We start from the raw sequence: 15761 nt of genomic DNA on the forward strand, positions 1-15761 counted from the left end.
ATGGATCCTGCGCTCCTCACTCTGTTGCAGACTCTGAGCTCCCCACTGCATCTCTCACAGACCCTTGTTCCTCACTCTAGCTGCAATGGAGCGCGCCTGACCTTGTCCGTAGCAGGGATGCCATGGGCCCTGGTGCAATCAATGCAAACGCCCCCTTTGACTGCTGTTAGGTTAGTAACATACAGCACTTACCGTGGTTTTTTGGGCCCTGCAGGGCTCTGGGTCCCAGTGCCACTGCACCTGCTGCACAAGTTTCGCAGGTGCTTTTCAGAAACCCCATGCTCCTGACTCCGTCTATCATGGACTCGTGCTCCTCAGACTGTCGCGGCCCTCGTGTTCATCACACTTTCTGTCACACACCCCGAAGTCCTCACAGTCACCGCCACAGACCCCTCTCCCCTCACTCTGTGACGGTCTCCACGCTCCTCACACTGCCATACACCCCGTGTTTCTCAGACTGTCTCGGACCTCGTGTTCGTCACACTTTGTGTCACACACCCCTAAGTCCTCACATTGACTGCCACAGGCCCCTCTCCACACTGTGACGGTCTGTCACACACCCCGAAGACCTCACTGTCATACACCCCGCGCTCCTCAGACTGTCTCGGACCTCGTGTTCGTCACACTTTCTGTCACACACCCCTAAGTCCTCACAGTCACTGCCACAGACCCCTCTCCCCTCTCTTTGTGACGGTCTCCACGCTCCTCACACTGCCATACACCCCGTGCTTCTCAAACTGTCTCGGACCTCGTGTTCGTCACACTTTGTGTCACACACCCCTAAGTCCTCACATTGACTGCCACAGGCCCCTCTCCACACTGCGACGGTCTGTCACACACCCCGAAGACCTCACACTGCCATACACCCCGTGTTTCTCAGACTGTCTCGGTCCTCGTGTTCGTCACACTTTCTGTCACCCCCCTCCTCCTCTCACCCCCTCAAGTCCTCACAGTCACTGCCACAGGCCCCTCTCCCCTCACTCCGTCTTATGAGGGGCATGAAGCCAGCCTCCGTCAGGGAGCCCTCAGGGGAGGCGAGGCCGGCCCTCTCCTGGAGCCGAGGGACACTGTCTCAGTGAGGGGGCGACAGTCGCAGGCCCAGCCCCGGAGCCCTCGGCTGGACTATGCCACGGCCTTGACGAGAGCTGGATTGTAAATTTAAATAGAATTTGAAATGGGTGCAAATGAATGCATAAGATATTATTTGCAAATTACCTGGGGTGACCTCGCAGACCCCTGGCCCGCCAGTCAGCGCGCTTTTCACCTCGACGCTGGGCTTTTTTCGCCAATAAATCTTAAAGTGCAGTGATAAATATGAAAGCACGCGCCGAAAGGACTCGTAAAGCGGTAATTTTGCGACAAGCCTGACATTATCGGCCTAGTAAATTATTAATTGAGCTAAATAAAAAATACCCACTCTAGATATAATGGCCTCGCTTTTCTGAATCCGTCGTTCGCCTCAGATGCAAACCCCGCACTGTCCCGGGGGGAGGTGGGGGTGTACCCCGTAATACTACAAACCACTGAACAGACAGCGCGGGACAGCACGTCACGAATTATGTGGCAAGGCGACGGAATTTCGCGTTAAAACTTCTCTCTGGACAGTTATTGCCTCCTAGGTTTATGGCTGGGAATGTTGGCGCTATTAGTCAGCCTGGCTCACGTACTGGGTCTGCTTGGTTTATATTCTGCACGTGCACTAGGGTGTTACATTAACAAATAGAGTCGCATTTATTTTTTATAATTTTACGGAACTACTGGGAGGTTCCGAGTAATACCAGAGTCGACCCCTGGCCACTTGCCAGTAAAGCGCATTGACTAACCCTTGGCTGTTTCTGCCAACAGCACGTCGCATGCAGGAAGTTCGGAGTCCCCTTTTTATATAGGAAAAAAGCGAAAATACCCGGATTCGCACGAATCTCCCAGCACTACTGTGACGTCATGTTCATCGGCGGACCCTTTAGTGTCATTTGTAGCCTTGTGTAACTGTAAATAAATGTGGAACGTTATTGGCACCGTGTTTACATTCCACGTCATCAGGGGCACTGTTTACACCCCTGGCACAGCCTGCTGCATTCTGGTCATTGGAGTCTCGGCTTGCTTCCATTGAACTACTCAAACCTTCCCGCTTGATAGAAATGTCATTGTACTTCCATGCTTTGCGTTTTGGGAGTAAATGGTTTAAAGACGACAAAAAAACTCACAGTTAAGGCTAGGGGGGCAGATCGCCTTACCTTTTTAAGGTGCACAAAGTATGAGCAATTCCCAATAAAAACATCAGCCTAGGAGGACCTCAATTGAAGAAGCCCCCTGTAGTAAGGTTTCTACTTCTACCACAAAACGACAGAAGAGGGCGCCAGATTACAATAAATAGCTTCAACCTTAACCTTGTTCATGGGTGGAAGGGGAGAACTCGAACAGTGAATAGTTGTTATACCTGGGACTCCTTGCACTTGAGCATTCCAAAGAAATGTTTAAGGGAAAGATAGTGATTGACAAGTTTAAGAAACCATTTGAGGCCCAAGAGGCAGTGTTTATCTCTTATCTTGTATCACAAGTGGTCACATTTTCCATTTCCGGATTTCTGTTTTGCATCCCACTGTACTCTGGGAGTTGTAGTCACGATTATTTCAATTGCACCGATTAGAGTTTGGGAAATAATTATCTGGACAGGAAACTGTGGACTCTTCTATGTGGTATCTGGATAAATGGAGTTTGGGTAACCACGACTTTAAGTGATATAACACAAACTCTCAATGTTATTTGCTGTCTCTGTGTATCCTTTCGCCTCAACTCCAGTGCTACCTTGAACTGCGTGACGGACTACTTTATAGATATAGCCCTTTCTGTCCACTCCTGCTTTATCCCTCTGATGTCTCTCTCTCTTATGTGCTACATTAGCCCGTTAAACCCAGACCTATTGGCTCTGCCAATTCTAGTTTAACTTTTTTGTCGGATGTTTCTGGTTTTTAAAAAATCCAGAAATTGCTGAAACTTATGTTTCATTTCTTAAACGACACTTCTCATATTACCTGCAACCACCAGACATTTTAGTGGCTCTTTCTCGATCCAATTGGCCTCAACTTCCATCTCTAAATGACTGATCTAAACCATGAGCTTCTTGCGCCCTTCTTTAACCCACCCAGCTGTGGGAGGGGTGTCCAATACTTGGGTGGCCATATCACAAGGACAACTTTGTCACTGCAAGATGAGATTGTTGGGGCTATGAGGGGCCAACCAGGGGGCATGATCTCCACTGCTAACACAATTCACGTCCCTGAGCTACACTCTGTCAAAACTATATAGTTATGACTTTGCTGTCATGAATGACTTATCAATTAATCAGATCCAATACAATATTTTATATGGCTGCCCAAAGCCGTGCTTAATTTGAGATGGTGGTTTCCGGTGCTTGGCCCCAACACTTAATTGTCAATATCGACATTTATGACAGTCCACCACATGGTGGTGCTGCTTGTCCGCTTTCGAGATGAACATAACAACACTTGCCTAGTCATTCAATATACATTAAAAATGACTAATTCCTGCATTTTGATAGCTTTGGGGTCCTGGAATAGTCGGAATTGTCACACTCGCAGGAGTGTGATGTTAGTAGTCGTGTTGGTGCAGTAATTGCCGGCGCTGGCAGGAGCAATTGGTTGTGTGAGCTGCAGTGGACTCCCGACGAGGGCCACGGGACTTTTTTTTTTTTTTTTTTACAAATTAAGCACTGGTCCGACGAAATGTCCACATCGACTGAAAATGTCTTCTGACAGCTGCTGATGGCTTCATATGCCTGGGAGTTTATCAAGAAGTCCATTAGCACCCCTTTGGTCCAGTTCCTCTACTTGCCGCCATTGCAATGGACACAAAGCACCCTTTGCTGCCAGGTCTGGGGGAGAGGCCGCGAGCTTATGAGTTCACAGTTAGGACTCCAGTAGGGGTGTGCAAAAATCACACAACTTGCTTTACAGCAATTCAGCGAAATTTCCAGGAAAGTGCGTGCAATTACGTGAAATGCAAACAGGGCTATACTTTAGCACAAAGTGTGTCCTTGCGACCATTTTGGATGTGAGGACGAATGCTCCAAAAATTTTGTCAAATAACACACTTTCTGTGAACAACAGCAGCTCACGTTCTGGCCATTCCCGAGGTCCCTGTGCTATTATTTTCTCACGAACTTCGTATAATTACACAACATGGCGTAATGGCATAATTTCGTGAATTTCGCCTAACAAGCGTAACTCCAAAGTCCCACAACTACACGAATTACACCAGTGTAATTTACATTCCCCCTGGGCGTGGTAACCACTTCACACCAGTAATCAGAGCCTGCCACCCTGCTCTCACCTACATAGGGGTTCATTCACGGTGCCCTCTTCTGCGGGCACTACTCACAGACCACTGACAGGGTGGCTAAGGGGCACGAGTGAAGATGCTGGGACAATGTGCCTTACTAAAGGGACCACGACACACTGTGGCTGTTCTGGCTGCGGGCAGGGTGAGCAGCTGCAACTGATGCCCTGTAGAGCATCACCTTTCACTGCTCTCATCCGCGCGTTAGCAGCACTCAGTCATCACCAGTCCACAATCTGATTTCAAGCAAGCACCACGAGGGGCTTCAGTTCGCTATGCGGCCTGTGCAAAAATCACTCTGTCACTCGCCCTCCCACCTCAGTACCTATTCATCGCAGAGTGACTTACTGATTGACTCACACACTCACTCACTCAGTTACTAACTGCCTGGCTCACTCCACTTCCATTTACTCGGTAACTCTCCCGCTCTTTATTCACTCATGACTCTCACTAACTCATTAACTGACTGAATGATTGATGCATTAGTCTGTCAATCGCTGTATCAATCAACTTTTCTACTAGTAGAGTGACCTGTTTTCTTACTAACGCACTCTATTATTCAAATACTCATTGACTTAGTGTATGAATACTGCCTGCCTCACTTACTCATTCATCCTCCCATTCCCGCACTCACGGAGTCCAGCTCTCACTCACTGGACGACAGCCTGACTCACCAATTAACCTAGCGACTGACTATCCAACTCAGTCACTCATCTACTCCCTCACTTATTAGATTACTTTAGTGAATGGCTCACTCCCTCACACATCCCCCCACTCATTAATAGTCTTGTAAACTGATCAAATTAGTTACTCACTCACACATTCACTCAGTCTACTCACATCCACTCATTTTCACTGTTCAATTAGTGCACCAGCCTCGAAAGTCACATATATGTGGTATTTGTGTAGCTCAAACCTAGAGACAAGTTAGCGGACCCCCTAATACTTTGCACGCTTCCCCCAAACCCCGCATTATCAGTCTTGACGGAAATAACTATGTACTTTGCAGTGTATTCAGTTTACATCTAACTGTACAAGGACAGTCACTCACTCGGCGCCTTAGAACAACCTTTACGTACGTCAGCGGCCTTCTTCTCCGCCTGCTCCAGTTTTTCCTGCGCGTCCTTGAGGGCCTCGGAGTACTTGTCCAGTTCATCCTCCGTTCCTTTGAGCTTCTTCTGCAGCGCCACCAGCTCATCTTCCACCTTTCAAGACAAGGAACAGACACATTATCCCCACATCCGATGACAGGTCGTCCCTCTTGGGTCAGGACCACCTCACTTCCTGTCCATTAGTTATGGGTCACGTTCGACGTTTGTTCGTGGAAAACGTACAATATCTGTAGATTTTTATTTGTGTTCACAAAAATGTGTATCCTAGTGAGTTTGCAAAATAATATTCAAATTCCCAACATTTCTTCTGGTAGTCTGACACTTAAATAATGTTTATTGTTTGCATTTCTGTTGCCAGTGTTGTAATACCTGCAGACATGTTTCAGCCTGATTGCATTCGGACGGTCTGCTTCAGGTGGAATCTGTTCTTGTTGTCAAATAGTTCAGCAATGAATATTTACTTATTTTGCAAGCCGAGCTCCTGTATTACGTTCTGCTTCATGACTAAGTTGCTCAGGTGAAGCCAGCTGCTTATCAGTTTGCAGACAACAGAGAATGTAATATACCCACCCGGTTCAATGAAAGGTGCTGTATTTATGGTAGGCGCACCATGCTGTAAGGTACCGAGCTGCGTAAAAAAAAATATGATGCAAAAACGGCGCCAGCTACTCGTAAAATGCCCCCGAGTGGGTCAGCTCCAGTAAAGAGTGGGTGAAGGTTCTTTGCCTCTGATGCGGCAGACTGGAGGGCTATAACGAACTGATAATGCATCTTCTAGGACGTGTGCATGCCCCCTGTGGTGAAACAGTGTAAGTGTTGGGCAGCTGGCGGGAGTGAGTGGAGTTGGGTACCTAGTGATGGCACTTTTGGGGTTTATCGGTGTGTTTGTTCAAGGGCAGTGCACGGTGTGCCCGGCAGAGGGCGCTGTTGTGAGCATGGTGTGGGTTTGTACCTTGCACGCCGCCCTACACACATCTCGCGAGAAGTGCGTGTACGAGTGCAACACTCAGCCTGGATCCCTTGAGCGGGGGACACATGTCCAGAAAAGTGTGCGAAATTCACTTGCAAATATTTGAAACACCTATCTCTGATTGGAAACTCCTAATGTTGCTTGCTACATCCCTGACACGCCCTTGAGTGGCCCCACAACCCCCCAGATATTTGGATATTGCACGTGACTAGTGCACGTCGCATTTTTCACATAGTACACAAATGGAAACTACATATGCGCACATATATGCCACTTTCGAGACTAGCACACGCATCGTTCATGCCAACATTATAGCTTTTTAAGGTTCTGAAAAACACATTATTTCAGAAATAAAGCTTCGAGGCTAGGTATTTTTATTCGCTGCTATTTAAATGATATGTACTGTATTTTCACACATCCGAATTTCCGCCACCTGCCACTCAATTAAATCAAATATACTGTTCGCAGGCTATACCAAGAAGGAAAATAAATTGTCAATAACTATTTTTCACCAAAAAAAGATGAGACATTCACGTCGTGCCTAAAGCGTGCCTCGCCTCATCCACGTCGGATTAAAAATAGCAGCGCCTCGTCTTTCTGGAAGGTATTTTAATGTCACTTAACCCTGGGTGCAGTAACCAAAGCATTTTTGAGCTCTGTGGAGCCGACCCCTAAACCCCACTAACTCCCTGATTTATGCTGAGTTATTTGAAACTGGCGGGAGGAGGGGGTTGCCTCGGAGTGCTCTGAGATGACTCAGCATTCTTGGGAGGGAGGCAGCAAGGGTGGGACAAGGGAAGGGGCAGGGAGACCCCTGATCCCATTTCATCTGCCAAATTTATAATCGGGACCGAGCCCCCCGCTTGGCAGCCCCCCGGTGTCATTGTGTCGAATGTAGCTGGATGCCCCTGTGTGAGCCAAAGGGCGAGACACAAGTAGTGAATTATAATGAAAAATATGTACTGTATGCGAACTTCTTAGGTCTGCAGTTAGCGAAGAACTCTTGATTTTACTAAAATTATATTTAAAATAGAAGAATTCCTATTTATAGAGGCTTTCAGCGAGGTCTTCCGACACACATCTGCCCAAGTTCCTTGGTACCCTCTCGGGTGATTAGTGCCCTATACAAATCACTAAAACTGCTGTGTCCTTGTCACGTTACTTCCTCACTCGACCGGACACAGCACGGGATCCAATTCTGTTTCAGTCATTGGCTAGCCTCGCTGTGAGTGACAGCACGCTGTCCTTTCACAACAAACACATCCGCACACAAAGTAGTTCCCTTCAGTGCCAGGGACTGCTGCGTGCTTTTAGCACATTATCTTTTTGTATCCTTTTTGTATTGTCGAGGGCCTGGCAACTCACTGGACAATAAAATTGTACAAAATACATGACAAATGAAGCATTGACACAACCAACTTCAACTGTCTTGCCTGTGAGCGAGGGTTGCACTTCTGCCTGTTATTTGCGCAAATATTGCTTTTTGTATTTGTACTGTGTCTGCTATGTATGTAGAGCAGGCATGAACTGAAATTCCGTGTGATGTGCCTGTTCTCTGTGTCTTAAGGAAGTTGGTAAAGTTTTCCCTCTGTGTATGAGGGAAGCCTGAGAATGTACCACCTATAGTCTAGCTGTTGTAATCGTGCATGTGTGAAGAAAGGTTGCATTACCACCACCTCTGCTGTACCTTCCTAGCGTACACAATTAGTGCATGTGTGATAATTGTGAAAATACTGCTTGTACTGAACACATTTTGTGTTCATATGTGTAGCTTGCGTGTGTAAAGACCATGCAGTACATTGTGTGTGAGGGGAGGTTTAGGTTCTGCTAACTTTGGGTCTGTGTGTGTGTGTGAGAGAGACACTGTGGGTTTGCGAAGGAATAACTGCACAGCTGATGCCCAGGCTGAGTATTTTTCCAAGTGTGTGCGGGGATCTCGCACAGCTGCTATGTGCACTCTTGGTAATATGTGAGAGTTTTTCAACCGGTAGTTTCACTGCCTGTGTTGTACCTGCTCCGTGTGAAACTAAAGCTTGCACTTCTTCACTCTGCGTGGTCACTGTTCTGAGTGTGAAAAGAGCATGCACTGGTGTTGCACCATTCATGTGTGTCAGGGAATCTTACACTGCTTCCCTTGTGTTGTACACACATAGGGGTGTGTGTATATATGTGGGTGTGCCAGAAGGCTGCGTTACTGCTGTGGGTGCTTCTTCTGTTCTGCATGTAATGGTATTTAATGGTATTTATATAGCGCTTACTACCCCTGACGAGGCAAGCATATCCTACAGATGCTTGTGCAACACCTGTTTAGTTTATCCGTGTAGCTTGCATTACTACTGGTGTTTCTGCTGTGCGTGTTATGTGTACAAGGATGGCTTGCGCTACTAATCCCCATACGTACTGATTATGTGTACATGGAGAAGCTTGTGGTGCTGCTGTCCTTTCTCCACTTATTTCATGTGTGAGAAGCTTGCACTACTTCTGCCTGTATTGCGCCTTTTGTGTGTTTGTGTGAAGATTGCACTGTTGAGGTCCGTACTATACCTTCTGTGTGAAGTTTGCACTGTTCCTGTCCGTACTATACATTTTGTGTGCCTGTGAAGCTTTTATTGTTGCTTTGTGTATTATACCTTTGGAGTGTTTGTGTGAAGCTTGCACTGTTGCTGTGTGTACAATACCTTTTGTGTGTTTGTGAAGCTTTTCTTGTTGCTGTGTGTATTATACCTTTTGTGTGTTTGTGTGAAGCTTGCACTGTTGCTGTCCATGCTATACCTTTTGTGTGTGTGAAGCTTGCACTGTTGCTGTCCATGCTATACTTTTTGTGGGTCTGTGTGAAGCTTGCACTGTTGCTGCCCGTGCTATACCTTTTGTAGGTCTGTGTGAAGCTTCCACTGTTGCTGTCCATGCTACACCTTCTGTGTGTTTGTGAAGCTTGCAATGCTGCTGTCCGCGCTATACCTTTTGTGTGTTTGTGAAGCTAGCACTGTTGCTGTCCGTACTATACCTTTTGTGGGTCTGTGTGAAACTTGCACTCCTGTTGTCCGTACTATACCTTTTGTTGGTCTATGTGAAGCTTTCACTTTTGCTGTCCGTACTATACATTCTGTGTGTTTGCGTTAAGCTTGCACTGTTGTTGTCCGTGCTATACCTTTTGTGTGTCTGTGTGAAGCTTGCACAGCTGCTGTCCATACTATACCTTTTGCGGGTCTGTGTGAAGCTTGTACTGCTTCTGTCTGTACTATACCTTCTGTGGGTCTGTGTGAAGCTTGCACTGCTGCTGTCCGTGCTATACCTTTCGTGGGTCTATGTAAAGCTTGCACTGTTGCTGCCCATGCTATACCGTCTATGTGTTTGTGAAGCTTGCACTGCTGCTGTCCATGCTATACCTTTTGTGTGTTTGTGAAGCTTGCACTGCTGCTGTCCGTACTATACCTTTTGTGGATCTGCATGAAGCTTGCACTTTTGCCGTCCATGCTATATCTTTTGTGAGTCTGTGTGAAGCTTGCACTGTTGCTGGCCTTGCTATACCTTTTTGTGGGTCTGTGTGAAGCTTGCACTGTTGCAGCTTGCACTGTTGCGGCCCATGCTATACCTTTTGTGGGTCTGTGTGAAGCTTGCCCTGTTGCTGTCCGCGCTATACCTTTTGTGTGTTTGTGAAGCTTGCACTGTTGCTGCCCATGCTATACCTTCTGTGAGTCTGTGAGGAGCTAGCACTGTTGCTGTCTGTACTATACCTTTTGTGGGTCTGTGTGAAACTTGCACCGTTGAGGTCCGTACTATACCTTTTGTGGGTCTGTGTGAAACTTGCACTTCTGAGGTCCGTACTATACCTTTTGTGAGTTTGTGTGAAACTTGCACTGTTGAGGTCCGTACTATACCTTTTGTGAGTTTGTGTGAAACTTGCACTGTTGAGGTCCGTACTATACCTTTTGTGTGTTTGTGTGAAGCTTGCGCTGCTACTGTCCGCACTATATCTTTTGTGTGTTGTGAAGCTTGCACTGTTGCTGTCCATGCTATACCTTTTGTGGGTCTGTGTGAAGCTTGCACTGTTGCGGTCCATGCTACACCTTCTGTGTATTTGTGAAGCTGGCACTGCTGCTATCCGCGCTATACCTTTTGTGTGTTTGTGAAGCTTGCACTGTTGCTGTCCGTACTATACCTTTTGTGGGTCTGTGTGAAACTTGCACTGCTGTTGTCCGTACTATACCTTTTGTTGGTCTATGTGAAGCTTGCAGTTTTGCTGTCCGTACTATACCTTCTGTGTGTTTGCGTTAAGCTTGCACTGTTGCTGTCCGTGCTATACCTTTTGTGTGTCTGTGTGAAGCTTGCCCTGCTGCTGTCCGTACTATACCTTTTGTGGTTCTGTGTGAAGCTTGTACTCCTGCTGTCTATACTATATCTTCTGTGGGTCTGTGTGAAGCTTGCACTGCTGCTGTCCGTGCTATACCTTTCGTGGGTCTATGTGAAGCTTGCACTGTTGCTGCCCATGCTATACTGTCTATGTGTTTGTGAAGCTTGCACTGCTGCTGTCCATGCTATACCTTTTGTGTGTTTGTGAAGCTTGCACCGCTGCTGTCTGTACTATACCTTTTGTGTGTTTGTGAAGCTTGCACTGTTGCTGTCCATGCTACACCTTTTGTGTGTTGGTGTGAAGCTTGCACCGCTGCTGTCTGTACTATACCTTTTGTGTGTTTGTGAAGCTTGCACTGTTGCTGTCTGTACTATACCTTTTGTGTGTCTGTGTGAAGCTTGCAATGTTGCTGTCCGTACTACACCTTTTGTATGTTGGTGTGAAGCTTGCACCGCTGTTGTCCGTACTATACCTTTTATGGGTCTGTGTGAAGTTTGCACTGTTGCTGTCCATGCTATACCTTCTGTGAGTCTGTGAGGAGCTAGCACTGTTGCTGTCTGTACTATACCTTTTGTGGGTCTGTGTGAAACTTGCACCGTTGAGGTCTGTACTATACCTTTTGTGGGTCTGTGTGAAACTTGCACTTCTGAGGTCCGTACTATACCTTTTGTGAGTTTGTGTGAAACTTGCACTGTTGAGGTCCGTACTATACCTTTTGTGAGTTTGTGTGAAACTTGCACTGTTGAGGTCCGTACTATACCTTTTGTGTGTTTGTGTGAAGCTTGCGCTGCTACTGTCCGCACTATATCTTTTGTGTGTTGTGAAGCTTGCACTGTTGCTGTCCGTGCTATACCTTTTGTGAGTCTGTGTGAAGCTTGCGCTGCTGCTGTCCGCACTATATCTTTTGTGTGTTGTGAAGCTTGCACTGCTGCTGTCCATGCTATACCTTTTGTGGGTCTGTATGAAGCTTGCACTGTTGAGGTCCGTACTATACCTTTTGTTGGTCTGTGTGAAGCTTGCACTGCTGCTGTCCGTACTATATCTTAAGTGTGTTGTGAAGCTTGCACTGTTGCTGTCCATGCTATACCTTTTGTGAGTTTGTGTGAAACTTGCACTGTTGAGGTCCGTACTATACCTTTCGTGTGTTTGTGTGAAGCTTGCGATGCTACTGTCCGTACTATATCTTTTGTGTGTTTGTGAAGCTTGCACTGCTGCTGTCCATGCTATACCTTCTGTGTGTTTGTGAAGCTTGCACTGTTGCTGTCTGTACTATACCTTTTGTGGGTCTGTGTGAATCTTGCACTGCTGCTGTCCGGTCAGTACTATACCTTTTGTGAGTATGTGTGAATCTTGCACCGCTGCTGTCCGGTCAGTACTATACCTTTTGTGAGTTTGTGTGAAGCTTTCACTGATGCTCTCCATACTATACCTTTTGTGGGTCTGTGTGAGGCTTGCACTGTGGAGGTCCGTACTATACCTTTTTTGGGTCTGTGTGAGGCTTGCACTGTGGAGGTCCGTACTATACCTTTTGTGGGTCTGTGTGAGGCTTGCACTGTGGAGGTCCGTACTATACCTTTTGTGAGTATGTGTGAAGCTTGCACTGATGCTCTCCATACTATACCTTTTGTGGGTCTGTGTGAGGCTTGCACTGACGCTGTCCGTACTATACCTTTTGTGGGTCTGAGTGAAGCTTGCACTGTGGAGGTCCGTACTATACCTTTTGTGGGTCTGTGTGAAGCTTGCACTGATGATTTTTGCTTGCACCGTCTGTGTGTGTTTGTACAAAGCTTACATTGTTGCTGGATGTACTATACCTGTTCTGTGGGTTAGTGTGAAGCCTGCAATGCTGTTGCATGTGGTATAACTGTTTGAGTGTGGGAAAAGCTGACACAGCGGTTGCCTGAACTGTGAAACACACAGCCCTGCACACAGGCTCTGCTCCGGTCCCACTGCAAGTGCCCCAGCCCTCCTTGCCCTGCTGAGAAGTGTGGGTGCAGTTCCAGGTGTGACTTCAGGCCTCTCATCACTTGCAGCCTTCCCTGAGACCACCAACCACCCTGTCATTTTGAATACACCAATAGAAAAAATGCATAGCGCTGCTTTACAAGCCAAATGGCCTCTAAGCACCTTTATCGTTCTTGCTGTTAAACTTTTTTTTTTTAAATGAGTTTTGATTTTTTTTCTAATCTCAGATTCCATTTTCCCCTTTTGTTTAATGTAGAAAAATCCCTGCAAACAATACCGCAGTGTTTACGGGACGGTATCCTATCCAGCCGCTCGGCAGATTCGGAATAAGGCAAAACACTGGTATTGGAGATCGCCCACCCCAGGCATCTTTTGCCTTTTTTTAAATTCTTTTTTCTTGGACAAGTTTCCCTTGGTTTTTACTGCCAAAATTAACACAGGCAAATTTATGATGTTCTTTAATTATGACAAAAATTGGAATACCGCTTCAGTGGTAAAATCCCATTTGGTACCGAATGAGCTATTACGTGGTAAGAAAATAACTCTCCATCGGACAGCTTCGGTCACAAAAGAGCTCGTGTGAAAAAAATCAATTTGATAAAAGAAGTCACAAATTGCTCATCAACTTTTATCGAATCGTTTTTGATTTTGCTAACCAACCTGTGAGTTGCAATTCGACCTACCTCATTGACAAGGTAGGGTTCAAATTGACACCAAGATTGGCCACAAACCCAAGGTTAGTCGCCTGCTTGGGCCAGCAGACAACCATGTCTGTAACTGCTTTTAAACAGAGCAATGTTTTTTTAAAAAAAAACAGCCAGTTTTCCTTGACAAAAATGGGATGCGTTTAGAAAAAACGAAAAGTTACACATACCTTTTTTAGGAGTACGCGGTGGTCCCATGGGCCACTGTCTACTCCTAAAAACAACCTTTTTGTCAACATTCAGAAAGGGTAAGGAGCCCCTTGGAGTCCTGTTTGGGATCGGGCTGCCACCTTCTTTGAGCTGGTGGTAAGATATTAATGCTTTGATACCAGGTTTCCTCCGGCAAACATTATCCTGGGTGAAGGGAGAGTGATCATGCATAGGGTGAGGGGAGAGTGATCATGCATAGGGTGAGGGGAGAATAGAAGGGATAAGTGAAGGGAGCATTATCTGGCATGGCTGAGGAGAGAATTATCTGGTGAGAGGTAGTAAATGAGTACCAATGTGCGGGGAAGAAAACACTCATTATTTAAGGCGCAGAGGATCTTTCAGTTTGAAGAGTGAGCACTGTAGATGCCTGACGTTACAAAAATCAAAAAGTTCGAACTTCTAATACTGTGACATTTTATTCCAAAGCAGTTGCTGGCACCAATACTTTACAGATATGAAAAACCTGACTGAGAAATTATTTTGCTTGCGGAAAGATTTAGGAATAGATTTGTTTATTGGTTTGCAAAGAGAATATAATGAATTCTGCGGTACATGTGGAAGGTTCAACCTCCAACATGAACCGATGAAACGTCATGATGCACCACAGCCCAGTGAAATTTCCTGTCTTTGAAGGAAACTTGCAAAAATGGGCAGTTTGGGTGAACTTTGCAAAAGCAAGAAACATTCACGCCAGGCTAGTTGGCACATCAGGGGTAAATTCATATAATCCAGATGCTGCTGAAGAGGTAAGTGGCAGCTCAGCCCCAGATGGCATTGAGTGACCCTTGACACAAGAACTTTTTATTCACTTCTTTCTGTAAGAATCAGTCACTGAACAAACACCCTAATTGCCTGGAACCTTATTACTATGGACATCACACAGAAAGTGTTTCAGCGGTCACAGACCATGAGGTTTGGTAAGTCAAAAAAGGACTTACAAATCATCAAATGGGTTCACGATTTGGAAATAGGGCATGCTAATTCACAAAGAGCCTCCACAGTCGTGGCGGGGCACGGCAAGCGTGGCGGGTTCTTCGCACTTGTGGCAGGATCCCCGCAACGGGAAACTGCAGTGCAGAGATCCCGCCACAAGTGCGGATGTTCTTTGCGAATCCATCGCAAGGTGTTTAGGGCGTCCCTTCCAAATGCTGATTCCTTATGGTATGCATTAATGCGCGCTCCTTTACGGGACCCTGTTGGGTATTCTGTTCAAGAAGGGACACATCGGGACCTAACATGGCAACATTTTTGTTTCAGGCATGGAATGGCCATTCCCGGCACCGACCCAGGCAGCATAAATCAAAATGATGGAGCCCCCTTTCAGAACGTGGGGAGAGGCCCCTCAGTCTCCCATATCTCACAGATATTCATAGACCTTGGGCTAAGTGGGGGTCCCATGAAGAGTGGGACTTCCCTGCACCCCTGATGCACCAATGGCCAGGACCCTCCGCGCCCCTCTGGTACCTGCTTGCACTTGTCCTCCGCCGCCTTCTTGTCGGCCTCCGCCTGCTCCGCGCGGTCGATGGCGTTCTCCTTGTCCAGCTTCAGCATCTGCATCTTTTTCTTGATGGCCTCCATCTTGGCGGAAGATGCGGCTCTCCGGCGGAAGCGAGGTGCGCTGCTGGCGGGAACTGGCGTGAGGACGGCGAGAGGAGATGTGAGCGCTCACTGGACCGTCCCTTGCTTTAAACGCCCAAAGAGCCAGGATGGGTATTTTGGAAAGTGGCCATGCCCCCACAGCCCCCCCCCCCCCCCCACTGCCTTCTTCCTATGGATTTATCTCGGCATTCTTGGCAGGCCTAATCTCGCGCACAGGCCGGCTCCATGTTTGGGCGGCTCCGTTTTGTTAAGGGGATAAAGCGCTTGTGGTTCCATTTTTAACCTCCTGACAGAAGCAGGTGTTGACATCTGAACGCAGCAGGCTTCAAACAAAGCTCATTGTGCCCCGTGAACGTGGAGCGAGGCGCTAATCTCAAGGGCTGCGTGAAAAATGGACCGGGGGCTAATGAGCCCGGCCGCCACCGACCATGTAAAAGAGAAAACTGGGGGTGGAGGGGGTCACAGCCTCAAGGGGGGGAGGGGGTCACAGCCTC

The 15761-nt window shown here is 47.0% G+C and overlaps 1 protein-coding gene across 1 annotated transcript in view; it reads right to left on the minus strand.

Moving 5' to 3' along the window:
- The window catches only part of TPM4 (tropomyosin 4), a 37422-nt gene extending 22065 nt beyond the window's left edge, over positions 1-15357 (minus strand). Inside the window, exons 1-2 of the mRNA XM_069216909.1 lie at positions 15133-15357; positions 5436-5561 (exon numbers count right to left, since the gene is read on the minus strand). Of these exons, the coding sequence (XP_069073010.1) occupies positions 5436-5561; positions 15133-15246 (240 nt within the window). The 5' untranslated portion in view covers positions 15247-15357. The remainder of the gene's footprint in view (positions 1-5435; positions 5562-15132) is intronic.
- Positions 15358-15761: the final 404 nt, after the last annotated feature.

Source organism: Pleurodeles waltl, chromosome 12 (assembly GCF_031143425.1).
Source record: "Pleurodeles waltl isolate 20211129_DDA chromosome 12, aPleWal1.hap1.20221129, whole genome shotgun sequence".
NCBI lineage: Eukaryota > Metazoa > Chordata > Amphibia > Caudata > Salamandridae > Pleurodeles > Pleurodeles waltl.